General features: G+C 37.0%; 1 protein-coding gene across 1 annotated transcript in view; it reads left to right on the plus strand.

Moving 5' to 3' along the window:
• The window catches only part of FSIP2 (fibrous sheath interacting protein 2), a 138,260-nt gene that overhangs the window by 74,701 nt on the left and 35,907 nt on the right, over positions 1-27,652 (plus strand). Inside the window, exons 14-16 of the mRNA XM_040227942.1 lie at positions 7,178-7,235; positions 12,975-13,011; positions 17,964-26,880. Coding sequence (XP_040083876.1) covers positions 7,178-7,235; positions 12,975-13,011; positions 17,964-26,880 — 9,012 coding nt within the window. The remainder of the gene's footprint in view (positions 1-7,177; positions 7,236-12,974; positions 13,012-17,963; positions 26,881-27,652) is intronic.

The following is a 27,652-nucleotide window of genomic DNA, read 5'->3' on the forward strand; positions in this document are numbered from 1 at the left end:
ATATTCCCTTGGTATCTCTAATTTTCTTGAAAAGATCTCTAGTCTTTTCCATTCTATTGTTTTCTTCTATTTCTTTGCATTGATCGCTGACTAAGGCTTTCTTATCTCTCCTTGCTATTCCTTGGAACTCTGCATTCAGATGCTTATATCTTTCCTTTTCTCCTTTGCTTTTCATTTCTCTTCTTTTCATAGTTATTTATAAGGCCTCCTCAGACAGCCATTTTGGTTTTTTGCACTTCTGTTTCTTGGGGATGGTCTTGATCCCTTCTCCTGTACAATGTCATGAACCTCTGTCTACAGTTCATCAGGTACTCTGTCTATCAGATCTAGTCCCTTATATATTTCTCACTCTCACTGTATAATCATAAGAGATTTGATTTAGGTCATACCTGAATGGTCTAGTGGTTTACCCCCACTGTCTTCAATTTAATTCTGAATTTGGCAGGAAGGAGTTCATGATCTGAGCTGCAGTCAGCTCCTGGTCTTGTTTTTGCTGACTGTATAGAGCTTCTCCATCTTTGGCTGCAAAGAATATAATCAATCTGATTTTGGTTGACCTTCTGGTGATGTCCAAGTCAACGTTCACTCTTTTATCTCCTGTTTGATCACTTCCAATCTGCCTTGATTCATGGACCTAACATTCCAGGTTCCTATGCAATATTGCTCTTTACAACATTGGACCTTGCTTCTATCACCAGTCACATTCACAACTGGGTGTTGTTTTTGCTTTGGCCACATCCCTTCATTCTTTCTGGAGTTATTTCTCCACTGATCTCCAGTAGCATATTGGGCACCTACCGACGTGGGGAGTTCATCTTTCAGTGTCCTATCTTTTTGCCCTTTCATACTGTTCATGGGGTTCTCAAGGCAAGTGAAGTGGTTTACCATTCCCTTCTCCAGTGGACCACACTCTTTCAGACCTCTCCACCATGACCCGTCTGTCTTGAGTGGCTCCACACAGCATGGCTTAGGTTCATTGAGTTAGGCTATGGTCCATGTGATCAGATTGGCTAGTTGTCTAATTGTAGTTGCTTCTTTACCTGCATACAGATTTCTCAGGAGGCAGGGAATGTGGTCTGGTATTCCCAACTCTATAAGAATTTTCCAGTTTGTTGTGACCCACACAGTCAAATGCTTTGGCCGAGTCAATTAAACAGAAGTAGATGTTTTTCTGGAACTCTCTTGCTTTTTCAATGATCCAGTGAATGTTGGCAATTTGATCTCTGGTTCCTCTGCCCTTTCTAAACCCAGCTTAAACATCTGGGCCAGATCCAGGTTTATATTGGTAAACTGAGTCTCTTATATTATGTAGTGACCTTTATCATGAGTCATATTTTCTGTTTTAAATTCACTTGGTCTAATGTTAATATAGTTGTATACACTTTCAATCTTTAGTGTTTATATGTAGCTCTTAAAAATATTTCTGGGTTTTCCTTCATGTTATTAAGTATTAGCATTTCTGATTTTTAACTGAAGTAAACTAGTTATATTTATGTTAATTATAGATCTTTGGGAGATTTTTCCTTCCTTTGCTTGAAGTCAATTCTCTTTTTTAATATATAGGTAATATATATGTTTAAATTAAGCATATTATATATTTTTAAAAGTTCCTTATTTCTTCCTTTCATTTAGAATATTAAATGTATTTTAAATACAGTTTTCCCTATACTGTTTTAGAAATTATATACTATATTTCTTTTGACAATTATCCTTAAATTTTAACATACATACTTAAAGTTAGAATATTTCAAAGTGGATATATTTTACTTCTAATCACAATCCCATATTTATCTAATAGTTTATCTGGTAAAACATTCAAAATTAAACTACTCTCCTCTTTTTCATACAGTCAAGTTTTATTTATATTTACTCAGATATTTATTATTTTGTTGTTGTTCATCATTCCTTTTTGCATTTCATACTTTATGGAATCACCTTCATTCTTCCTAAAGTATATCAATTCTTTAGAAATGTCATTAATGAATATATTTTGCTAGTAAACTCTGATTTTATTTGATAGAACTATATTTTACTTGTTATAGGATTAATTAATTATGGCTGGGTATACCAGTTCTCAGTTATTATTATTTTTTTTAGCACTTTAAAAAGATTGTTCTACTTAAATTATCTACATTCCATTCTACTTAATTTCATGTAAGTGATCATCCATCTCCCTGACCTTCCCACCCCCTGCCACACACACACACACACACACACACACACACACACCCCACAGGCTGCTTTTAAGATCTTGTTTCATTTTAGTATCACTATGATGAGCAGTTTCAGATATGTATCAGCTATATTTCTCTCCTATATTGCCTCTTCTCATTTTATTTTTTTCTCTAAAATTCCCAATATATACGTATGTGTATGCATGTGTCTGTGTGTGTGTATTTACCTTTCTACTTATATGTCCTCTAAAAACCACTATATTTTTCATTTTTCTATAGCATTCTGGTTAATTTCTTAGTTTTTCTTCCATTTCAACCATTCTTTCTTCAGTTATATCTATTTTACTATTGTATTAATTCAATGCACTTTTATTTTATTAGAATAAACATATACATTGTATATATTATAAATATGTATTTTATATTTATTTAATATATATTTATTAATATGTAAAATATATTTTATACATTTTAAAATTTCTCATTTTCCAGATTTGACTGGATTTTTTAATAAGTTCTATGGTTTCCAATTACTTCTTTGTGTATTTAAACATGAAATGCATATATTTTATATATCTGATAATTCAGATATATGAAATTTTTGAGGTCTAATTTTATTATTTCTTTTTCCTGATAACAGGCACATTAATTTTTTTTATATTTGTCTATGTGTATTACAGGGATGTATTTTATGTGTTAGTTCATTTATGACAGAATTCTGTACTTTGATATGATGTATTACTATGTGGAAACTCAAACTGAACACATTAAATATGTACAGTACTAGAAGTTGTTAATTTTTTAATATGCTTCTGCTAGGCATCTGGAAGGGCTATAACTAGAAGTTCATTTTAAATTAATTTCTCATTTGAAGTTTTATGGCCCATACAGTGAATTTGCACCTGAAAATCACATAAGAGATAATCTATGGTTGTGAATTATTAAGATATATTTTTATTTTCTCCTTTTCTCCCTCTTCCACACTGATACCAAGGCATAATGTGTTTGTGCCTTGGTATCATGTGCATCTCTGTGCCATGAATTTTTTTTTTTAAACAACTCTTTCACCAATACTGTAGCTCTGTGGGATCCAATATGTTTTTACAAGCTCTAAGTTTCAATTTCCCATATGATTTGAGCATGATATATTTTAATTCCCTGGCTCTCCATTAAGTTTGCAGTTATGACCGATGGGTAGAGAGTAGGCATCAGCTTCAACATTTCCTTATAGTTCTATATTTACGTTCCCCCAGTTTTTTACTCTAAAAGACTTCTCTTTCCTCCTTGAAACCTTAGCTTTTTAAAGAAGATAGCTATAATGTTTTATACAGCACTCTACAAAAATATTTCTATTTACTCTAGCTTATTAATGAAAACCATAGAAGAGTTTTTTATTTTGCTTTTAAAATTGTATTACCCTCACACTTAATTTCTCAGTTCTTTGAAATCTTAAATTGAAGTACTACTTCTCAAAATATGAACACACACAACAAATATATCTACACAAACTCAAAAAGGTCCATAGGATTTAAGTAACACTTTTTATATACATCATTGTTACCTATTTGTTACTCATTCATTGGAAGAAACAAGAATTACCTCTTAAACTTGACTTTGCACAGGCTCTAATTTCTAATACTTTTCTATATCCATCACTTTCTGTCTAAAATTTTTATTCATTTCTACATTTGTATAATTAACAAACACTAAATCCACTGTGCCTGTAGCTGCTGCTGCTGCTGAGTCACTTCAGTCATGTCCGACTCTGTGCAACCTCATAGATGGCAGCCCACTAGGCTCCCCCATCCCTGGGATTCTCCAAACAAGAATACTGGAGTGGGTTGCCATTTCCTTCTCCAATACATGAAAGTGAAAAGTGAAAGTGTAATCACTCAGTCATGTCTGACTCCTAGCCATCCAATGGACTGCAGCCTACCAGGCTCCTACGTCCATGAGATTTGCCAGGCAAGAGATCTATGTAAAAACTTCCTATCACCTGTGTCCAGAATCTTTACTATTCAGTTCAGTTCAGTTCAGTCGCTCAGTCATGTCCCACTCTTTGCAACCCCATGAACTGCAACATGCCAGGCCTCCCTGTCCATCACCAACTCCTGGAGTTTACCCAGACTCAGGTCCATCGAGTCGGTGATGACATCCGGCCATCTCATCCTCTGTCGTCCCCTTCTCCTCTTGCCCCCAATCCCTCCCAGCATCAGGGTCTTTTCAATGAGTCAACACTTCGCATGATGTGGTACAAAAGCAATTGCGGTTTCAGACCATGAAATTTAAATCATTATAATTAGGCTCAAGCACAGTACTTTGGCCACCTCATGCGAAGAGTTGACTCATTGAAAAAGACTCTGATGCTGGGAGGGAATGGGGGCAAGAGGAGAAGGGGACGACAGAGGATGAGACGGCTGGATAGCATCACCGACTTGATGGACATGAGTTTGGGTTAACTCTGGGAGGTGGTGATGGACAGGGAGGCCTGGCGTGCTGCAATTCATAGGGTCACAAAGAGTCGGACACGACTGAGCAACTGAACTGAACTGAATATCTTTATTAATCAAAATAGGAGCGATTATAATCAACATATTTTTGCCAATAAGAAATAAGTTGGTTTATTTTTGTAGTGCAAAAATCCATGCTCCAGGATTCAGTGAACTCTTGGAAAGCATTTTCTGTCTCCTGCTGGTTACGGAAGCATTTTCCCTGCAAAAAGTTGTTGAGATGCTTGAAGTGGTAGTCAGTTGGCAGGAGGTCAGGTAAATATGGCAGATGAGGCAAAACTTCATAGCCTAATTCATTCAACTTTTGAAGAATTGGTTGTGTGTTGTGCTGTACGGCATTGTTGTGGAGAATAATTGCAGTTGGGTGTTGTGAATAAGAATTGGGCCTATTCTGTTCACCAATACCAGTTGCAGGTGTTGCAGTTTTTGGTGCATCTCATCGATTTCCTGTGGAGAAGGCAATGGCACCCCACTTCAGTACTCTTGCTTGGAAGATCTCATGGATGGAGGAGCCTGGTAGGCTGCAGTCCATAGGGTTGCAAAGAGTCGGACATGACTGAGTGACTTCACTTTCACTTTTCACTTTCACGCATTGGAGAAGGAAACGGCTACCCACTCCAGTGTTCTTGCCTGGAGAATCCCAGGGACGGGGGAGCCTGGTGGGCTGTCATCTATGGGGTCACACAGAGTCGGACACAATTGAAGTGACTTAGCAGCTGCAGCATCGATTTCCTAAGCATACTTCTCAGATTTAATGGTTTTGCTGGGATTCAGAAAGCTACAGTGGGTCAGAAGGTTGTCAGACCATGAAACAATGACCATCACTTTTTTTATTTTTGGTGCAAGTTTGACTTTGGGAAGTGGTTTAGAGCTTCTTCTTCATCCAGCCATTGAGCAAGTCATTGACAGTTGTATGACATCCACTTTTATTCACATGTCACAGTCTCATAGAGAAATGGTTCATTGTTTTGTGCAGAATAAGAGAAGATGTCACTTCAAAATGATGATCTTTTGATTTGTGGTCAGTTCATGAGGCACTCACTTTTCAATGTTTTTCACCTTTGCAATTTGCTTCAAATGCCAAATGACTGTGGAATGTAGTTCTTTGGCAATTTCTCATGTAGTTGTAAGAGGGTCAGCTTCGATGATGGCTCTGTATTGGTGGTTGTCAGCTTCCAATGGCCAGCCACTATGCTCCTCATCTTCAAAGCTCTTATCTCCTTTGCAAAACTTCTTGAACCACTACTACCGCAGTGTACATTCATTAGCAGTTCCTGAGCCAAATGTATGTTGCTGTTGTGAATTGTCTCCCCTGCTTTATGACCCATTTTGAACTCAAATAAGAAAACTGCTCAAATTTGCTTTTTGTCTAACATCATTTTTATAGTCTAAAATAAGAAGCAAGTAACAAATAATTAGCAAAAAAAAAAAATAATAAAGTGAGAAACGTGCATTAAAATGATGTATATCAGTTGTAACCACATTTATTTAAGAATGTATTCCAGGATCAAACTGTAAAGTTCAATGTTAAACCTCAATTACTTTTGCACCAACTTAATAAAACCCAGTAATGGAAACTTACTGGATTACATACAAGGCAAATTAGATGATATTCAAGTGAGAGAAGATTAGTGGCCAACAAATCAATGAATAAATTTTGAGGAAACATTAATTAAATAGTATTCTCAAAAAAATTAATGTTGGGAATATAATTGTAGATTTATATCATAATCAGGAAGACAGAAGAGCAAACCTCTAATTTCAATATAGCATAATAAGTTTTATAATACAAATTAGTAGAATACTTTAGGATCACTAGAGAAGAATATTTATTTGCACTGTGTGTGCTTAGTCGCTCAGTCATGTCTGACTCTTGAGACCCCATAGACTGTAGCCTGCCAGGCTCCTCTGTCCATGATATTCGCCAGGCAAGAGTACTGGAGTGGGTTGCCATTTCCTTCTCCAGGGGATCTTGCCAACCCAGGAATCGAACCCGGATCTCCTGCATTGCAGGCAGACTTCTTCTCCTGCATTGCAGGCAGACTTCTTAACAACTGAGCTATGAAGGAAGTCCCAATATTCAGTTACTTAGTTTCAAAGAAGTCTTTCTAGAAGAGTTATCATAAGCTGAATGAGACCAAAAAGATAAGTTAAAAGAGGGCATAGGGTGCTCCAGACAGAGAAAATGGCAAAACAGGGCTCAGAGGCATGGAAAATATGATACATTTAGGAAGTAAGTTATTTTGTGCCTCTGATTCATAGAATATATATGAAAGACTAGCCAGTGAAGACACTAGAGAGCTAAGAAAGAACATCAGATTGTATGGTATATCTTATGCCTTGCTAAGGAATTTAGATTTCATTGTGGAGAGTCTCTGGAGGCTTTTAAACAAGACTGATAACAGAAAAAAGACCATTAAAGGACATTAATTGCCATTTTATAATTTGTTAGGGAAGGATGCAAACTAATTGTTTTCTTTTTCTGCTAAATAGAACTTCAGGCTCCTGCCACAACCCAGGGTATTTTCCCTTCTTGTGTTTTCTCAAATACGTAAGTATCTAAGAAAATTCATATATATTTATAAAATATTATTCTAAGAAGTACATGGGTGATGTTAAAAAGCAAATAATTGCATGGGATCCTCCATTCTTGTAGTTCGACTTAGATTTAGTGAACTGTTGTCTTTTGCAAATTCTTATCACTAAGGTTAAACTGTAAAGTAGACAAAGTGACTATTGTTCCTTTTCCTTCTCTATTTATTTCCTTACACCACTGTGGTTCTACACTCACCCTGTATTTAGAGTCTTCATGCCACATTCAAATATGACCTCTCCTCTTCAGGTAGCTTTCCAGAATCTAGACTTACCTCTTTGCCTTTATCCCCTTTTAAATATTTACCATTCCTTGAAACTTTAGAGATTACTGGCTTCCTAAGGATGGTAGATCAGTTTTAATTTTTAAAATTTTTAATTAGTCATTGTTATCCTAACATGTGTTTGCCATATAATCCAAAATAATAACCACTAATGATGGAATTTGCCAGTCTTTGGAAAAGAGATTTGGGGTACTTCAGGGAATTCTATTCCTTAAACTGGTGATGATCTGTTTCTGTTGGTGTCTAGAATGGCTTTCTCAGTGTTAGAGCTGAGAGACTATAATTTTAAACCCAACACTGTTATCTTAAATAAAACAAAAAAATCAATTACCAAAATAAGATCCAGCTTCAGTTCAATTCAGTCACTCAAGTCATGTCTGACTCTTTGCGACCCCATGAACTGCAGCATGCCAGTCCTCCCTGTCCATCACCAACTCCCGGAGCTCACCCAAAGCCATGTCCCTTGAGTTGGTGATGCCATCCAACCATCTCATCCTCTGTCCTTGCCTACTCCTCCGGCCCTTAATCTTTCCCAGCATCACAGTCTTTTCCAATGAGTCAGCTCTTCACATCAGGGGGCCAAAGTATTGGAGTTTCAGCTTCAACATCAGTCACCCAGAACTGATCTCCTTTAGGATGGACTGGTTGGATCTCTTTGCAGTCCAAGGGACTCTCAAGTATCTTCTCCAACACTACAATTCAAAAGCATTAGTTCTTCGGTGCTCAGCTTTCTTCACAGTCCAACTCTCACATCCATACATGACCACTGGAAAAACCATAGCTTTGACTAGATGGACCTGTGTTGGCAAAGTAATGTCTCTGCTTTTTAATATGCTATCTAGGTTGATCATAACTTTCCTTCCAAGGAGTAAGTGTCTGTAATTTTATGGCTGCAATCACCATCTGCAGTGATTTCAGAGCCCAAAAAAGTAAAAGTCAGCCACTGTTTCCACTATTTCTCCATCTATCTGTCATGAAATGATGGGACTGGATGCCATGATCTTAGTTTTCTGAATGTTCAGCTTTAAGCCAATATTTTCACTCTCCTTTTTCACTTTCCTCAAGAGGCTCTTTAGTTCTTCTTCACTTTCTGCCATAAGGATGGTGTCATCTGCATATCTGAGGTTATTGATATTTCTCCCAGCAATCTTGATTCCAGCTTGTGCTTCTTCCAGCCCAGTATTTCTCATGATGTACTCTGCATATAAGGTAAATAAGCAGGGTGACAATATACATCCTTGATGTACTCCTTTTCCTATTTGGAGCCAGTCTGTTGTTCCACGTCCAGTTCTAACTGTTGCTTCCTGATCTGCATACAGGTTTCTCAAGAGGCAGGTCAGGTGGCCTGGTATTCCCATCTCTTTCAGAATTTTCCACAGTTTATTGTGATCCACACAGTCAAAGACTTTGGCATAGTCAATAAAGCAGAAATAGTTTTTCTGGAACTCTCCTGCTCTTTGATGATCCAGAGGATGTTGGCAATTTAATCTCTGGTTCCTCTGCCTTTTCTAAAACCAGCTTGAACATCTGAAAGTTCCTGCTTCACGTATTGCTCAGTAAGGTGAGTAACTCTGTGCATTATTTGGAGCTTTTTCACCACTCCTCTCCAGATTGGCAGGGAAAAATAACTTTTAGCTGCTCCCAACCAGCCCAACATTCCATAAGAATACCAACAAAACACAGCTAACAATGTTTTCTCGTCTGACTCTACCAATCATACATATTCACATTCTTCTTATTCTGATTTCTCTCCAGATTTCATAAGACTTTACATGTATGAAATGAATGATTACATGTATTCTACCATCCACCTTCTCCCTCCCTCCCTTTCCTCTATCGATTTGTTCTATTTTCTCTAGCGTTAATACTAAAAACAGCAAGACTTATAAAATAGACTTGGAAGTTCAAAACCAAGAGAATGAAGACAAAGTAAATATGATAGCATTGTGGATAAACTTCAATGATTTTTATAATTAAGTTTCAATAATTAAGCATTACACTTAGATAATGAGTACGTTTATATTATTGGGATGGAAATTGTAAGGAGTAATAGTAAAGAAGACAGTAAGAGTGCTTGCTACTTTGCATACTATCAGAAATTTATAGTTTATCTACTGGGCAACACTGTTTAGGAGGGATAATGGCATGATCAAATTGGAATACATGATGAATACCTAACAGAAATATATATGAATAATTTATGGAAAGAAAGTAGAAACCAGTGTTAGAAGTCCATTACTGGCCTGCACAAAGGCTTCATTTTGAATTACAGAGAGTAGGCCCATATCCGAAAGATTTTAAATAGGAATTTATATTTGAAGCGTAATGCTAGATGTTAGGTAGATATGACAAGGAAGAAAACCATGCCTAAGTGATTGTGAGGTGTTCTTTTTTAAAAATACGTTGTTGTGGCAGTTTTTTGGAATAGTTTCAGAAGGACAGATATTAACTCTTCTCTAAATATTTTTTAGAATTCGCCAGTGAAGCCATTTGATCCTGGATGTTTGTCTGTTGGAAGTTCTTAAATCATAGTTTTGATCATTATTCCCTTCACAATTGCTGATTTTGATATCATATTTGTTTGCAAATGATTTCCTATCTTTAGGTTTGCCTTTGCTGGTGAGGTTTTCCATTGTGGCCTTATCCTCTCCACCTAGAGAAGTTCCTCTAGCATTGTTGTAAAGCTGGTTAGGTGGTACTGAATTCTGTTAGCTTTTGCTTGTCTGTAAAGCTCTTGACTTCTTCAAATCTGAACAAGGGCCTTGTTGGGTAGAGTATTCTTGCTTGTAGGTTTTTCCCATTTGTCTCTTTAAATATATCATGCCACTCCCTTCTGACTGCAGAGTTTCTTCTGATAAATCAGCTGATAACCCTATGCAGATTCCCTTGTATGCTATTTGTTGCTTTTCCCTTGCTGCTTTAATTATTTTCTCGGTCTTAAAGTTTCATCAGTTTGGTATGTGTCTCTGTGCATTCCTCCTTGGGTTTATTCTATATGGGACTCTGCACTTCCTGGACTTGAGTGTTTCCTTTCCCATGTTAGGGATTTTTCCAGCTATCATCTCCTCAGATACCTTCCCAGACCCTTTCTCCTCTTCCTGGGACCCCTATAATTGGAATGTTGGTGTGTTTAATGTCCCAGAAATCACTTAGGCTGTCATTTCATTCTTTTTTCCTTATTTTTTCTGCAGCAGTGATTTCTACCAGTCTGTCTTCCAATTTACTTATTCATCCTTTTGCCTCATTTATTCTGCTATTGGTTCCTTCTAGTGTATTTTTTAATTTGGTTATTTTATCTCTGTTCTTTAAATCTTCTGGCACTTTCTAAACATTTCTTATATCTTCTCAGTCTATACCCTCATTCTTTTTCCAAGCTCTTGAATCATCTTTGTTAACATTATTCTGAATTTTCTTTCAGGTAGATTACCTATCTCTACATCACTTACTTGTTCTTCTGGGGTTTCATCTTGTTTCTTCATCTAGAACATATTTCTCTGATGGCTCATTTTGTTTCACTTTCTGTGTTAATGATTTATGTTCCACAGGCTGTAGGATCATACTTCTTGCTTCTGTTGTCTGTCCCTGTTGGATGAGGTTAGTCTAGGGGCTTCTGCAGGCTTCCTGTTGGGAGGGACTGGTACCTGCTCACTGGTGGGTGGTGCTGGATTTTATGCCTGTGGTGGACAGGGCTGTGCCAGGGGCCTCAGGACAACTTTAGCCAACCTCTGTTGATGAGTGGGGCTGTGTTCCCATCTTGTTGGTTGTTTGCTCTGAGTATCCCAGCGCTGAAGCCTTCAGGCTGTTGGATAGGGCCGACTCTCAGTGCCAAAATGGTGACCTCCTGGAGAGCTCACACTGAGGACTTCTCTGGGACTTCTGCCAACTCCAAGGAGACATTTCAAGACCCACAGGTAGGTTTGGCCCAGGTTCCTATGGAGATACTGCCTTGTTCTGGGTCCTAGTGCATGTGAAACATTGCATCCACCCTCCAAGAGTGGAGTCTCTGTTTCCCCTAGTCCTAGGAGCTTCTACAGTCAAGCCCTGCTGATCTTTAAACCAAATTATGGGGGGGCTCCTACTTGTGATGCCAGACCCCTAGGCAGGGAAGCCTGATGTGGTGCTCAGAATTCTCAGACCTCTAGGAGAAACTCTGCAATATGTTTCAAGTCTGTGGGTCACCAACCCAGTGGATATGGGATTTGATTGTATCACAAAAGCACACTTACTCTCTCGTTGTGGCTTCTTCTATGTCTTTAGATGTAGAATACCTTTTTTTCATAGGATCTAATCTTTTCTGTGGATGATTGTTCAGCAGTTAGTTGCCTCTTTGGTGTTTTTGTGAGAGAAGATTAGCTCAAGTCCTTCTACTCTGCCATCTCATCACCCTTCCGAAAGCATCTATTTAACTGTATACATATTCTCCAGAGATCTTGGGAGAATACAGTTTATGAGCAAGTGAACACTGATTTCATTCCAAATCTGTTTCCTTTGCATGTGGTCTTCCTCATAGGTCAGCAATGCTCATTGCTGTTGGAGCAGGAGCCCATGTCTCATCACTCAAAACAAACTCAATGTCTGATTTTATAATGTAAAGTACAGGCCTAGAAAAAATATAAAAGGTATATCAATTTTATTTTAAGTAATTAGGAAAAAGATAAGCAAAGGGCCTTTATTGAAATACATGAAAATAAATACCTGAAATATACAAAAATAAATAAGAACTAAAGTCTTAGATTTTGTTTCATTAACAGTTCTATAATTTTCATTGAGTTCTTATTACCAGTGAGAAAACTGCATTGTTGATTCCATTATCATGATAAAAATATGACTAGAATATATGATAGAATATTGTCATACATAGAAAAGGGCTATGTCTAAATTTGTATTTAAGAGGGCTAGAAATGTATTATTTTAAGCCACAGTTATTGAATAGTTATCACATAATTCCTTGCTGTTTGATGAAACCTTGGATAAAACCATGGGATTTGAAAGGATAAGTAAAGGATTATCCGGAAGCTCTGGTCAGATGTCTTGTCACTTCATGCTGCCTTTTACCAAACATGAAAGACTAGCTCACCTTCTCCCTCCAAGTCTGTGTCCTTTCCCAGAGGACCACACAGCAGGAATGTCTAAGGAGGGTCAGAAGTAGAATTTTCAAATAGACATTTTTATGCAACAGTTATAATTCTACTTCTGAGTATTAAGGCATATGGGCCAGTAACAAAAAAGGAAGAGAAGTAGGTGGTGGGGGATGGAAATAAAGTTTATTCTTTTGAATTTCTGTTTAAAAGAAAAATCTTTCAGATATAAAGAGAAAAAAAATACTGATTCAGTGATTATAAGTTTTGGAAAAAACTACATAAATTCTTGACCCTAAATAATAACAAAATTATCAACCTTTCTTGACTTTACAGACAACAGCATATCCTACAAAACTGCTTGCAAGCAAAAGTATGTATCATAAAACTCATTGGTAAAGCAGCATTTTAATGATAATATTAAATGTTTCATAGTAGAAAAAAACTATGCAATCATTTACTGATATTAATGTTCCTCTTTGCCCATTTTTTCTTCTTTAAAGTTCACTTTCAGTTAATTCTTAGATTTTGCAGTAGTCTAAAGTTATCATCAAAAGATAATTTTGCCCATTCAGGAAGAGGTCTCATGGAAATGGGCAGGAAGTCAGGGGAGGAGCATTAAGAGACCTAGCCCTTATAAGAATAGTGTCAAATAACCATAAACCTGTTCTGTCATGGGAAGCCACTACACATCACTTTTCAGATTTGGCTCATGAGTTGGGATGGCTGGATTTGTCATGAGTTAGTTTTGTGGGAAAGGACCTAGTCACCTAAAAACAAAACATATTAGGAATAGCTTTCTTTCATATGTCATACTTAGCCTAAGACTAATAATGTAGTTCTATCCTTTATGATCTCTGGTAGTAAGAAAAGCAAAAAGCAATATATATATATTGAATGTCTCAGTTTATATGTCATAGTAGATTAGAATAAATTATTTATTTTTATTCAAAACATTTGATTTTGGATGTTATGTAATGTTTTGGATGTTGTATAATAAATGCAAAACGTATGAGAAGATTCAAGGATTAGAGCAGAATAAAATGGCTTTCCCTGGGGTACCCCCAAATATTCTTTAATGTGTCAAAAGAGAGTATGTTGCATAGGTGTTAACTTATCTTTGATTGTTGGCCTAATATGGTTATAACTGTGCTTGTTCAGTCGCTAAGTTGTGTCCGACTCTGTGACCCCATGGACTGCAGCATGCCAGATTTCCCTGTCCTTCATTCTCTCCCAGAGATTGCTCAAACTCCCATCCATTGAGTTAGTGATGCCACCCAACCATCTCATCCTTTGTCGCCCCCTTCTCTTCCTGCCTCAATCTTTCCCAGTGTCAGGGTCTTTTCAAGGAGTTAGCTCTTCACATCAGGTTGGCCAAAGTATTGGAGCTTCATCATTGGTCTTTATAATGAATATTCAGGAATGACTTCCTTCAGGATTGACTGGTCTGATCTCCTTGCTGTCCAAGAGACTCTCCAGCACCACAATTTGAAAGCATCAGTTCTTCAGCACCCAGCCTTTTTTATGGTCCAATTCTCACATCCATACATGACTACTGGAAAAACCATAGCTTTGTCTGTACTGACCTTTGTCAGCAAAGTGATGTCTCTGCTTTCTGTGCTAACTTAACGCAGTATTTTGGGTGTGAACAGCCCCATTACAGAAACCCTATTTTTTTTTTTTCTCCTGCCCACATGACAGCTTTCTAGGCCTTGCTCCCAGTTTCTTATGTTTACTAGTTTTTGTTTTAAGAGTCATAACAATTTTGAACAGACTATTAGTTTATTATAGGCAAGAGGATTTTTTTTTATTTCAATATAAATTTATTTATTATAATTGGAGGTTAATTACTTTACAATATTGTATTGGTTTTGCCATACATCAACATGAATCCACCACAGGTATACACATGTTCCCCATCCTGAACCCCTCTCCCTCCTCCCTCCCTGTACCATCCCTCTGGGTCATCTCAGTGCACCAGCCCCAAGCATCCAGTATCATGCATCCAACCTGGACTGGCGATTTGTTTCATATATGATATTATACATGTTTCAATGCCATTCTCCCAAATCATCCCACCCTCTCCCTCTCCCTCTCCCTCTCCCACAAAATCCAAAAGACTGTTCTATACATCTGTGTTGTCTCTTTTCTGTCTCGCATACAGGGTTATTGTTACCATCTTTCTAAATTCCATATATATGCGTTAGTATACTGTATTGGTGTTTTCCTTTCTGGCTAACTTCACTCTGTATAATAGGCTCCAGTTTTGTCCACCTCATTAGAACTGATTCAAATGTATTATTTTTAATGGCTGACTAATACTCCATTGTGTATATGTACCACAGCTTTCTTATCCATTCATCTGCTGATGGACATCTAGGTTGCTTCCATGTCCTGGCTATTATAAACAGTGCTGCGATGAACATTGGGTTACATGTGTCTCTCTCAATTCTGGTTTCCTTGGTGTGTATGCCCAGCAGTGGGATTGGAAGAAAAGTTATGACCAACCTAGATAGCATATTCAAAAGCAGAGACATTACTTTGCCGTCCATCTAGTCAAGGCTATGGCTTTTCCAGTGGTCATGTATGGATGTGAGAGTTGGACTGTGAAGAAGGCTGAGTGCCGAAGAATTGATGCTTGTGAACTGTGGTGTTGGAGAAGACTCTTGAGAGTCCGTTGGACTGCAAGGAGATCCAACCAGTCCATTCTGAAGGAGATCAGCCCTGGGATTTCTTTGGAAGGAATGATACTAAAGCTGAAACTCCAGTACTTTGGCCACCTCATGCGAAGAGTTGATTCATTGGAAAATACTTTGATGCTAGGAGGGATTGGGGGCAGGAGGAGAAGGGGACAACCGAGGATGAGATGGCTGGATGGCATCACTGATGTGATGGACGCAAGTCTGAGTGAACTCCGGGAATTGGTGATGGACAGGGAAGCCTGGTGTGCTGTGATTCATGGGGTCACAGAGTCGGACACGACTGAGCAACTAAACTGAACTGAACTGAACTGAACTGAACTGACGGCAGTTCTATTTCCAGTTTTTTAAGGAATCTCCACACTGTTCTCCATAGTGGCTGTACTAGTTTGCATTCCCACCAACACTGTAAGAGGGTTCCCTTTTCTCCACACCGTCTCCAGCATTTATTGCTTGTACACTTTTGGATCATAGCCATTCTGATCCAACATAAATCACAGCAGGATCCTCTATGACCCACCTCCCAGAATATTTAAAATAAAAGCACAAATAAACAAATGGGACCTAATTAAACTTAAAAGCTTCTGCACAACAAAGGAAACTATAAGCAAGGTGAAAAGACAGCCTTCAGAATGGGAGAAAATAATAGCAAATGAAGCAACTGACAAACAACTAATCTCAAAAATATACAAGCAACTCCTCCAGCTCAATTCCAGAAAAATAAGTGACCCAATCAAAAAATGGGCCAAAGGACTAAATAGACATTTCTCCAAAGAAGATATACAAATGGCTAACAAACACATGAAAAGATGCTCAATGTCACTCATTATCAGAGAAATGCAAATCAAAACCACAATGAGGTACCATTTCATCCCAGTCAGAATGGCTACGATCCAAAAGAGGATTTTTATTAATACAAATCCAAAGTATGTTTTCAGTACATAAGCAGAAGTATATAGAAACAGATGGATTCTGTAACTGAGGCTCTTAGTCCGACTTTAAGTAAGTAAATGAAAGTCGCTCAGTCATGTCCAACTCTTTGCGACCCCATTGACTAGACAGTCCATTGAATTCTCCAGGCCAGAATACTGGAGTGGGTAGCTTTTCCCTTCTACAGGGGATCTTCCCAACCCAGGAATCAAACCTTGGTCACCTGCATTGCAGGTGGATTCTGTACCTACTGAGCTATCTGGAAAGCCCAAACTTAAACATAGGATAGCACCATTGACCATTAAGGAAATGGTCATTCAAATCTAGTCCCTGAGGTTTTATATCAAGCTCAAAAGGAGGAATTCTCTAAACCTATCCTTGCTCAGCCCTCTTGACTCTTTGAGACGCAGTTCTGGCCTGCCCTTATTTTCTATCTAAACGTGTTTGTTCCTTCACTGTATCACCTTTTCTCTGCCTTCTATGACAGTTTCCATTGATACTATCTTGTTAGATGCAAACCCATTCAATCTCCATAAAGCATGAACTTTTTTATTTTTACTTATTAGATTCTTGGAAAGAAAGTTATGACCAACCTAGATAGCATATTCAAAAGCAGAGACATTACTTTGCCAACACAGGTCCATCTAGTCAAAGCTATGGTTTTTCCAGTGGTCATGTATGGATGTGAGAATTGGACTGTGAAGAAAGCTGAGCGCCGAAGAATTGATGATTTTGAACTGTGGTGTTGGAGAAGACTCTTGAGAGTTCCTTGGACTGCAAGGAGATCCAACCAGTCCATTCTAAAGGACATCAGTCCTGGGTGTTCTTTGGAAGGACTGATGCTGAAGCTGAAACTCCAGTACTTTGGCCACCTCATGCGAAGAGTTGACTCATTGGAAAAGACTCTGATGCTAGGAGGGATTGGGGGCAGGAGGAGAAGGGGACGGCAGAAGATGAGATGGCTGGATGGCATCACCGACTCGATGGACATGAGTTTGGTTGAACTCCAGGAGTTGGTGATGGACAGGGAGGCCTGGCATGCTGCAACTCATTGGGTCACAAAGAGTTGGACACAACTGAGTGACTGAACTGAACTGATTAGATTCTTAACAATTAACTGTAGTCCTTTCCCTATAAACAAAACACAGGCTCACCTCTGCATCAGGGAATGAGAGGAGAACTGGTTTCTTTTGCATCCTTACTTTTAGCTAGATGAATGCCTCTGAAGGCACCCAAATGTTTTGGCCATATCTGTTTGAGAAATAATTTGTTAGAAATAACCTGGTTCATTTTAAAATAATTTTGCTAGGTTGTAGACACTACGTTTCTTCTTGAAAAAATATATGCATGTAATATAATGTGTCTAGACTGCAATTTGGTGATTTTTCATTTTCTTTCTTTTTAACCAAAAATTCTTTTATCCCACCCATAAATGTTAGGAAAAAATAAATAAATAAAAATGTTCTGAGGGAATGAGAGCCAAATGGAAACTTATTTTTTTTTACTTTAGTATAGAATAAACCAACTTAAAATTAATTTGAAATTCTAAATATATATATTTACCATATTCTCTTTATAACCATGATGGTATCAAGCTATGCATTGTTTGATATAAAATATCAAATGTTACCCTCTGTTGCATCATACAGTAGATAGTTACATGATTTTCTTTTTATTCCTGCTTGCCTCAAACCAGGTAACTTCTGAAGAACTGAATAGCATAATTCAGAATATAATGACCTGGGTTGTGGCTACAGTTACCAGTATATTATACCCAGCCATCACAAAGTATGAAGAAAGGTTGAAAAATAATACATATCCAGTGTCTGATGACTCTGTCCTCTCCTCAGATAGTTCAAGTTTTTGTAGCACATGCAGTGAAGAGTTTACTTATAGAAGCTACTCTTCTGCAACAACTAAATCCTTTAAGAGAGAGCCCTGTGCATTTGCAGTTGACATATCAGTAAGGAGACCAACTACACCATTAAAGCCATCTGCCCGTGTGGAAAAAGCAGTTGTGGGAAAAACATGTCACATTACAGGACAATCTGTAACAAATGAACTAAAACATAATGAAACAAGCATGGCATATACATACCCTGACCTCAGAAGTTGTAAATCTGATAGTCATCTTCTAGCATCACTTAAAACAGACACAAAAAAATCAAAGGATGCTACCACTGAAACAGATGGTTTAGAGAATCCATCGTTTTCTGATCAAAAAGCAAAAGCCATGAATGAAATGAAGAGTTTAAAGAATGTTTTTGTTAACTTTAAGTGTCACTTAAAAGGAGAAACTGAATTGATTTTGGAAAGCATTTTTCAAGAAATAATGTCTGATTTAACACATGCCATTCCCTCTATTTCTTCTGTTACTGCTGAAGTTTTTGTTGACGAAAGTGAGCCTGTAAGAGGAGACTTGGTTTCCAATGCTGATATCTGCTCAGTAGCTTCAGAAATTGTGGAAAATATGCTTGAGAAGCTACAGTCTGCAGTTGAGAAAAAATATGTCCAGATATATTCACAAGAAGATTTATCAGTCAAAATTCAACCAAGCCTAACACCCAGTGGAGAATCTCTCACTCTATCATACAGAAAACCTTTAATAGCTTCAGTGCCTTCTACTGCAGAATCCATGTGTGATGTTGCAGAGGATATGGTGCATGCCATTTTAGAAAAGCTGATGACTCTTACAGCTCGTAAGCAAAGTGAACTTCCTCATCTTGAAGAGGCAACTAAACTTTCCTATCAGCAACATATGACAGACCCAACATATATGCGCCATATAAATGCCAACAAAAAGAAATGTAATCCTGAACTTGATGCAGCTAATTTAATTGTTAAAGAAAAGATACAAAATTTAATGTCAAATATTCTTTCCCAGTCCTCTTTGGTTGGCTATATAGAGGAAGCAATCAGCACTATACTAGGATATATACAAACTGAACTTAATAACGAGAGACTTATTGCATCTGAAGAAACAATAGTACTCCTTAAGTTGCTTGATGATATCTTTACTCAGCTACATCAGGAACCAGTAAAAGCAGGTAATCAAAAATGTAGACATTCTAGACTGATAAGTCCTTCTGACACTGAAGTAAAGTACAGACTCACTGGCACTAGATTATCTAATGGCCCTAGGTCTGGAAGACCATTTCCACCTATTAATGTTCCTGGCATGGTTCTTTATTCTGAAGATGATAATGAAGAAGTAGACAGAATTGTGGAAAATGTGCTTGATTCATCTGTCAAAGATGAAAAAGCAAAATCACAAGAACAAATTCCTGAGCATTGGTTTACAAAAGGAAACGCTTGTCTAGAATACCAAAGAAATAGCAAACTACCTACAAAGCCTGCTTCTCCAAGAAGCAAAGCTACATTTCATAGTCGCAGGTTAAGGACTGAGCTACCATTTTTTAAGGATAGAAAAATTTTGAAGGAAAAACCCTGTTTGCATAAAGACATTTTATTTTTCAGCCAAGATCAAAAGCATCAAATACAGAAGGTTTCGGAAAACACAGTTAAAAGTATTTTAACCGAAATGCTCAAGGACATATCTTCTGTTCCTCCTGGTCACTTAGCAAGTAGAACTGACAAAGCTTCAGTTCTTGTTTCAGAAAAACCTCAAGAACCATCACATCAAGAATGGATGGACCAGCTGTTTTCTGTGTCAGAAATTAGTACAGTAGCTCAGGAAATAACAGACACTATACTAAACATACTTCAAAAGGCAAGCTGCATTCCCAGTACCACCAAAAGTTCCATTTCATCATCAGTTCATCCAACTTCTCAAGAGAGTCCTGACACTCTCCACATGGTCAAAGCAGCACCAAATAAAAAGCCATTAAAAATATGGTTCGACAGTGAAAAGAAAATGAAATATTTATCTTCACTCGATGGAGATCTGGCAAAACCTTCCCTGTTAAAATCTGAAGAGAGTGAACCAAAACCTGCAGATGAAATTACTGATAAGATCATTAATGCAGTTTTTAAAAAGCTGAAGTTATTTATTTGTCCAAAATTGCAAATGGGCTTCAAGCCTTCACTTGCAGAGAAATCTTCATTACAATCTCAACTTAGTACTTACACAGCTAAAGTGGTAAATATCGTTTTGCTTGCTATCCAGAATGAACTAGAACTCAGTGAGAAAAATCTAAATCTTAGGGGAAAAAATTATACCAAATCCCTCACAGGTAAAGGATGTTTTACTGACACTAAGAAATTAGAATCTCTTGTCTCAGATCTCAATGATGACATCATGGAATCACCATTGTTAACTTGTATTTGTGAAATGTTATCAGGTGGACATGCAGATCAAAGCAATATTTCACTCTCTTCAGGTAACTCAAAGCCAACAACTTCACATGGATCTGATAATGTTGATAAAGGGAACATTTTGCCAAGCAGACAGGATAAAGCATCTTTTTACAAAATTTTAGCTACTCCATGTGCTCTCCATAGTGTCATTAATGGAAAAGATCTCAAAGAGAATTCCAGATTACAAGTGTTAGATAATATTGGGGAAACACTCTATGAAATGTTATGCAAGCTCATAGGGGCCCACCCTCACTGTCAACCATCGTGTTCTAAGCTAAGCAGAGAGAAAACAAACAAGAATCAGCAAAGAGCCACTGAATTGCAGTCTAATATTCAGCTCATTTCCACAACAATTTTGGAATATATCATTGCAAAATTGTGTAGTGTCAACACAGATACTAGTTCAGGAAGTTCTGGATGTAAAGCTATCTCAGAGTCTCTCAATATTGACAACCTATCATTTACTTCAATTATTGAGGAAATGGCCAAATGCACTGACATAATCTCCAGCATAGTTTCCAGGATGGTTGAAGAGGGTGATAAAGAGATGACTAAAAGCATGGAAAAACCTCTTGCTCCCAAGTCTTCCAAAACAGGGAGCGCAAAAGAAATGCATTCAAATAAGCTAAAAGCGGTAGCTTCAGATATTCTTAATATGGTTTTTGCTAAACTGGAAGGGTTTGCCAATGGAAACTTAGAAACTCTGGATTCTACTAATGATGAAAATAAAAAAAGCAGTAAGATGAACATGGAATGTGAAAGCTTCAGTGTTTTCACAGACACACATGAAGAACTATTGCAGTCAGCTTTATACACAAAAGCAAAGAAAGTATCAAGTGCTATTTTGAAAGCTATTCAAACAGAATTAAATATGAACTCATTAGATTTGAGGACAAGTGTGAAAACACCACCACCTGAGAAAAAAATGCTAGAGAATATAGTCAGTTTAATCTTAGATGCAGTATCCTCAGATAAGCTTAATGAAACTGAACCTGAAGAGAGAGACAGTGAAACTTATGGATACAGGCCAATCTATGGAAATTTTCTTCCTGGTGGAGCTGAATCAGATTCATTTCTAGAAGATGCTACAAACACAGAGAAAGAATTCATTGGTGAGAGAATACCACTAAGAGAAGAAACTCAATCAGATTCTCTTCAACAATGGGTTCTAGAAAGAACCTTAAACAAACTTGAAGTAAAGCTCAAAGAACCACAGAAATCACCAATTTTTCCCATTATAAGAAATATTTTGAATGAGATCTTTCAAAATGCTTTGGTCAGTCAATTAAATATGCTTTTTCTCTCCCACTCCCTTTTGAGTGACATCCCTCCCAATGTTGACGAGCCAATTGCTCAAACATCTGTTCCATTTATAGATAAAATGATCGTGTCTGAAGCAGATGTAACCATAGTGGCAGATGATGTTGTTACAACTGTATTTGATAAACTTTATACAGCTGCTAAGACAGAGACAATTGCAAGTGAAACTAGCTATAAAACCATCACCTTCTCAGCAAATGTTTCTTTCCATGAACACACCTGTGGAAGAGGAAAACCTTCCATCACTGCACTGAACAAGAATCCATATACTCTTCAGTCCAGATTCAATATTGACAGACAGGCTAAAGGAAATATAGTTGAAGATATTGTGCAGGCAATATTAACAAGTTTAGAAACTTTTGTAACTTCCAAAGTACAGTCTCTTTTTTGTCCCCAAATCAACTTCACAGTTCCAATGGCTTCACCTGTTCAACAAGGTAAGAGTACATTAAGCAAAGCTTTGTCAGCCAAAGATTTGTATTCTGAGGGTCAGTTTTCCTCTTGCTCAGTGGATAATGTTATGTCACAGAACACCAACTCATTTTGTCAGGTCTCTTTGAACAAATTAAATATATATGCAACAGAAGTGGCCAGAAAAATTTTAAAAGGAATAAAAAATGAATTGGATAAAGAGAAGGAAACTCATTTCTTAACTAATAACATTGTGGTTTCTGAGTGTATTACAAGTCAAATTGTTAACACAGTGTTCGATATTGTGTCATCCAAAGGAAAATGTGACAAGAACAGTTCTGACAAAGAGATCAGTTCAGATCAGCAAGAAGGTATTATTGAAAAGCTGTTTAAGAAGATTGAGTATCGAAAAGTACTTCAGTTTCAAATACAAGACACCGTTGAAAGTGTCTTATGTGATATTTATGAAAAAACACTCAACCAGAATGATCTCTCATTTGCTGCACCCACTTTGAAACGTAGCATAGCTGACAAACATTCCCGAGCAAATTCTGACACTGAAGGTGTAAATAAAATTCTTCCAAAGTTTTCAGTTCCTAAATCAGATGTTATTTTGATATCCAATGATATAGTAGATGTTGTACTTCATAATCTCAGTTCTGTTGTCATGCTTAGCATAAATGCAAAGGATCCTACTTCTACTAGATTGCCTCTGACCTTTTGTGATATGTTTCCAAAAGCACAGTGTCAACAGTCTCTTCTTATGGAGTCAGAAAGTGAAAGAGAAACAGAGCATTTTCCATCTTCAAAAATTCTTAAACCAGCTTATGCTAATGATAGGCAGATAACTATAGTAGAGAAAGAAGACCCCAAGAAATCTGTTCCTGACCCATGTGAGGAAAGTGCTAACTTCATTACTCAAAGTATTTTTAATTGGTTAGAATCATTTGCCACAGAAAGAATAGATTCGTTTATTATGCTTGCTTTCCAGCCTAAAGAAAAGTCATTTGTGAGACCAAAACTGGAAAACTGTAAGCAAGATGGCATCATCTTTCATGAACCAAGCCAGGTGGAATCAAATGTGAATATTCTGAAAATATCAAATGAAACTATTCTCAGCCAAAAGCTCACAGATTCCACTTTTGCCAGTTACAGAGGAAAACTTGGATCTACAATTCCTCTATCACAAGCTAGTCTTAAGGAATATTCTGACATCATTGCCAGTGCCATTTTGAATTTTATTAAAAATGACTTAGACCTTGAAATCCAAAAGATGCATCCATATCCAAACAATGTTTCATTCCAAGAAATTACCATTGTAAGTGAAATTGTCAATGGTATCTTAAAGAGTTTACATAATAAAAGATCTGCAAAGGAAATCAGTTTTTCCTCAAAAGACAATCCTAATTTATTTTCACAATTAACCATATCAAATGAAATATCACTGGGACAAAGAGCTCAGGAAAAAAACACCGAACTGTCTCTGTTTCCAAAGTATCCATTAGAACAAAACCAAATGGCATTGGAAAGGGAAAGCCAAAGAATTGTTTTAGAAGAAATATTTATGAGAAGTGAAAAATCAAAACAGAAAGAAAGAACTGCATTATTCAGTGCAGTGGAAGAAGTTTTAAGTAAAGTGTATCAAAAAATAATAGAAATTATAGGCCATTTGCCTTCCTTTAATGAAAAACCCCAATCTAAAACACCAGACATAAAACAAAAAAACTTCTGTCAATCACATATCAACAGTGTGGCAAGTGACATAATTGAAAATGTTTTGGGGAAAGTGTACTCTGTAATCGTGACATCATTATATGAAAATAACGAAGGAGAACCAGCTGACAAAAATATTTTACCAAAGAAATCACCATGCGTCAGAGAAACTAAAGCAGGAGTAGGAAGTAGTGTCACTAGATTTGTGCCACCACAGGTTTATCCTTATGCAGACAGTCGAAATATCTCTCTATTGGAAAACAGTTTTTTACGATATTCACCATCACAAGTGGGGAAAGATTTAATCCACATGGTTCTCAATAAGATCACAAATTTTGCCTCATTTTATCTTGAAGAAACTGTGTCCCATGAAAGTTGTTCTGATGAGTTGCAACCTTTAAGACCACACAGTTCTAAAGTGAGCCCTAAGCCAAGTGTTAAAACAAGTTTAAAAGCAAAATCAAAAGTTACTCATTTGCCTAAATTTAGAACAAAACCACACATAGGACCTAGTCGTGCTAAGGCCAAGAGCAGGACCAAATTAGGTCCTGGAGAGAAGACCCTGAAAGACGTCTGGTCCAAGACTGATATTGGGCTGCCACACATCCTATCAACAGGAGATGCCAAAAACTTACTGGAAATGAAACTGCCTACTTCGGAACTAAAAATGTATGCCAAGGATATAATAAGTAATATCCTGAAAACAACTGTTAAAGAATTGGAAAAGGAGACACGAGCTAGGGCAATGGTAAGCAATAGAGCTTTACTATCTGATCAAATCATGGCAGCAAATCAAATAGTTAATACAGTTTTGCAAGGATTATATGCAATCAATAACCACAGTTCAGCTAATCCTATCAAATTCTCACATCTGGATGATCCCAAACTTTCACAGGGAAATATAGGTGCAGAGTCTCTCGCCAAACCACAAGCCTGTTTTTACTTGGAAAATGTTTCTTCACAGTTAGAACAGATTTTTCCTAAAGAAGGTATATTTAAAAAAATGTTTGACAAATGGCAAGCAGAACCAAATGACATGGAAAATGAAAAATGTAAGCTCTTAATGATAGCTGAAAATGATTTGACTGAAATTTCAATAAAAGCAAAAGAATTAGAATATCCTCTTTCACTTTTAAATCTGCCACATCTTGAGGACTGTGAAAACCGGTTTCATAGTTGTTTTAAGGGAGCTTCTACTAGAGCTGAAGACACCAAAGCACAAATTAATATGTTTGGAAGGGAAATTGTTGAAATGCTGTTTGAAAAATTACAGCTGTGCTTTTTGTCCCAGATGACCACCCCATATGGTAAAGAAACTCCAGCAAATAGGAAAGAACACATTACTACTAAAAGTAAATATGGTTTTCTAACCAAGGACATCCTCAGCAATGTACCAGTATATAACACTAAAACCAAACACCAAAGCACTTTGGGCTCTAGCAACCAAATTGTTCGAGAAATTGTAGAACGTGTTTTAAACATGTTAGAGTCATTTGTGGACTTACAGTTTAAACATATTTCTAAATATGAGTTTTCTGAAATAGTGAAAATGCCTGTAGAAAATCTTTTTCCTGTCCAACAAAGACTATTAAGCAAAAAGATATTGCCAAAGTTACAACCACTGAAAAAATTTTCTGATGAATCCAAGTCAAGTACTATTGTTTCCAAGGAAAATGTACAGAATACCCTTCTACAGATTCATTCATTCCATTCAGAATTACTTACATATGCTGTTAATATTGTCCACAAGATGCTTGGTGTAATTAAGAACAAGCTAGACAAAGAAATAAGCCAAGTGGAACCATCTTCTGTCAGCATATTGAAAGAGAACACTGCAGCAAGTGAGATCATTGGTACACTGATGTACCAGTGTGCTCATTTCAGTGAGTCTCTAATCAAAAACCTTCCCAAGGAAAATTTCTTCCAAGGAGTAGAAAATACTTACATTGTTAACCAGGTTGAATTAGCAACAAATATGAAAATGCCCATGTTAAAGTTAAAGGAAGTAAGTTTTGGGGATAATCTTCCACAAAGCAGTGTTCCAGGTTTGGGTTTTTATTCAGAGGAAAATATGAAAAAAATGTATAAGTCTTCATCAAATTTACCTTCATATTCCAGAGCCTCTGTAGAAGACACAGTTAGAAACTCAGAGCCAATGAAAAGGCCTGATTCAGAAAATAGACCTTCATCTTCTAGAAACAAAGTGCAAGACACTGTCCCAAAGGAATCTGACTTGGGCTATTTTGATCAAGCTATGAAAGGAAATAGCTCCCTCCCTGAAGGGAATGTCTTACAAAAACTGTTAAAGAAAGCAAATGAATCCACAGAAACAGCATTAAAGCAAGTAATGTCATTTATAGAAATGAGAAAAGGTGAAAATCCAAGAGTGTTTCATTACGAGATCTCCAAACCAGTTGTTGAGCCTAACCAAATTCAGACAAGTGTTTCTCCACTCAAAATTTGTTTAGCCGCAGAAAATATTGTCAATACTGTGCTGTCAAGCTATGGGTTTCCAAATCAACCACACGTTAATGAAGGCATGGAAACAATGAAACCATTTTTCATATCAAAGCAAGACCCTTTGTCTAAAACATCTGGAGGACAAAAGAATGAGGAGAAAAGTCTGCTTAGAATGTGGGATAAAAGAATCAGCTATATACTTGAAGAAGAAAACAAAGCTGAGGTCAGAAGGGAAGATTTTTCTTTATTGCAAAAATGGGAAAATAAGACTCTGAAGGAAGTTGAAGTCATTGCTTTTGCTGACCATGAACTAGGTCCAAATGAAATTCATCTGGTATCCAGGCATGTCACCACATCTGTGGTCACATATTTCAAGAACTTTGAAACCAGAGGTAAGTAAGAGTGGGCTTAATTTAGAAAGAAAATAATCAGATATATGTAAAAGAGCTCCAGTTCAAGAAGCTTCATTTACTGTTTTCCTGAAAACAACCTTAGAGGGAGGGTGTTTAATCACTTCTTAATAGAACAGGATACTAAAAAAAAAAAAAAAAAAAAGTTAAACATTCATATGGTTTGAATCTGAAAAGGTGTATTGCTCACTTTTCCATATCTGCAGATGAGAGAAAATGTGACTATTGAAAAGCAGGAGATTTTGGTTTGAACATGAGGTCTGAGTTCTAAACATTTTTAAAGCTGTCATGCATGACTTCTTTATAATTATACCAAATGTACAGGTAACTGATTGAAAGTTGTGTTTCAACATTAAGGTAGACAGTTGAAGTCATTGCTATGATTAGTCAGTTTATAAAATCAGTGGTATTAAACATCTTGTTTTGTTTGTATTCCACTATTATTATATTCCTTTTAGGTATAATAATTTAAACATATCCTTGAAAGCATTTTTTTAAAAGAGGGTGAAGATATATTTATCTATATATATATTTAGCTTCTCAGATGGCTCAGTGGTAAAGAATCTGCCTGCCAATGCAGCAGACATAGGATACATGGGTTCGATCCCTGGGTCAGGAAGGTCTCCCAGAGGAGGAAATGGTATTTCTCTCTTGTATTCTTGCCTAGAAAAATTCCATGGACAGAGGAGCCTGGCAGGCTGCAGTTCACAGGGTTGCAAAAGAGTCAGACACAACTTAGCAACAGAGCATGCAT

The sequence above is a fragment of the Oryx dammah genome, unplaced genomic scaffold (genome assembly GCF_014754425.2).
Source record: "Oryx dammah isolate SB20612 unplaced genomic scaffold, SCBI_Odam_1.1 HiC_scaffold_27, whole genome shotgun sequence".
Taxonomy (NCBI): Eukaryota; Metazoa; Chordata; class Mammalia; order Artiodactyla; family Bovidae; genus Oryx; species Oryx dammah.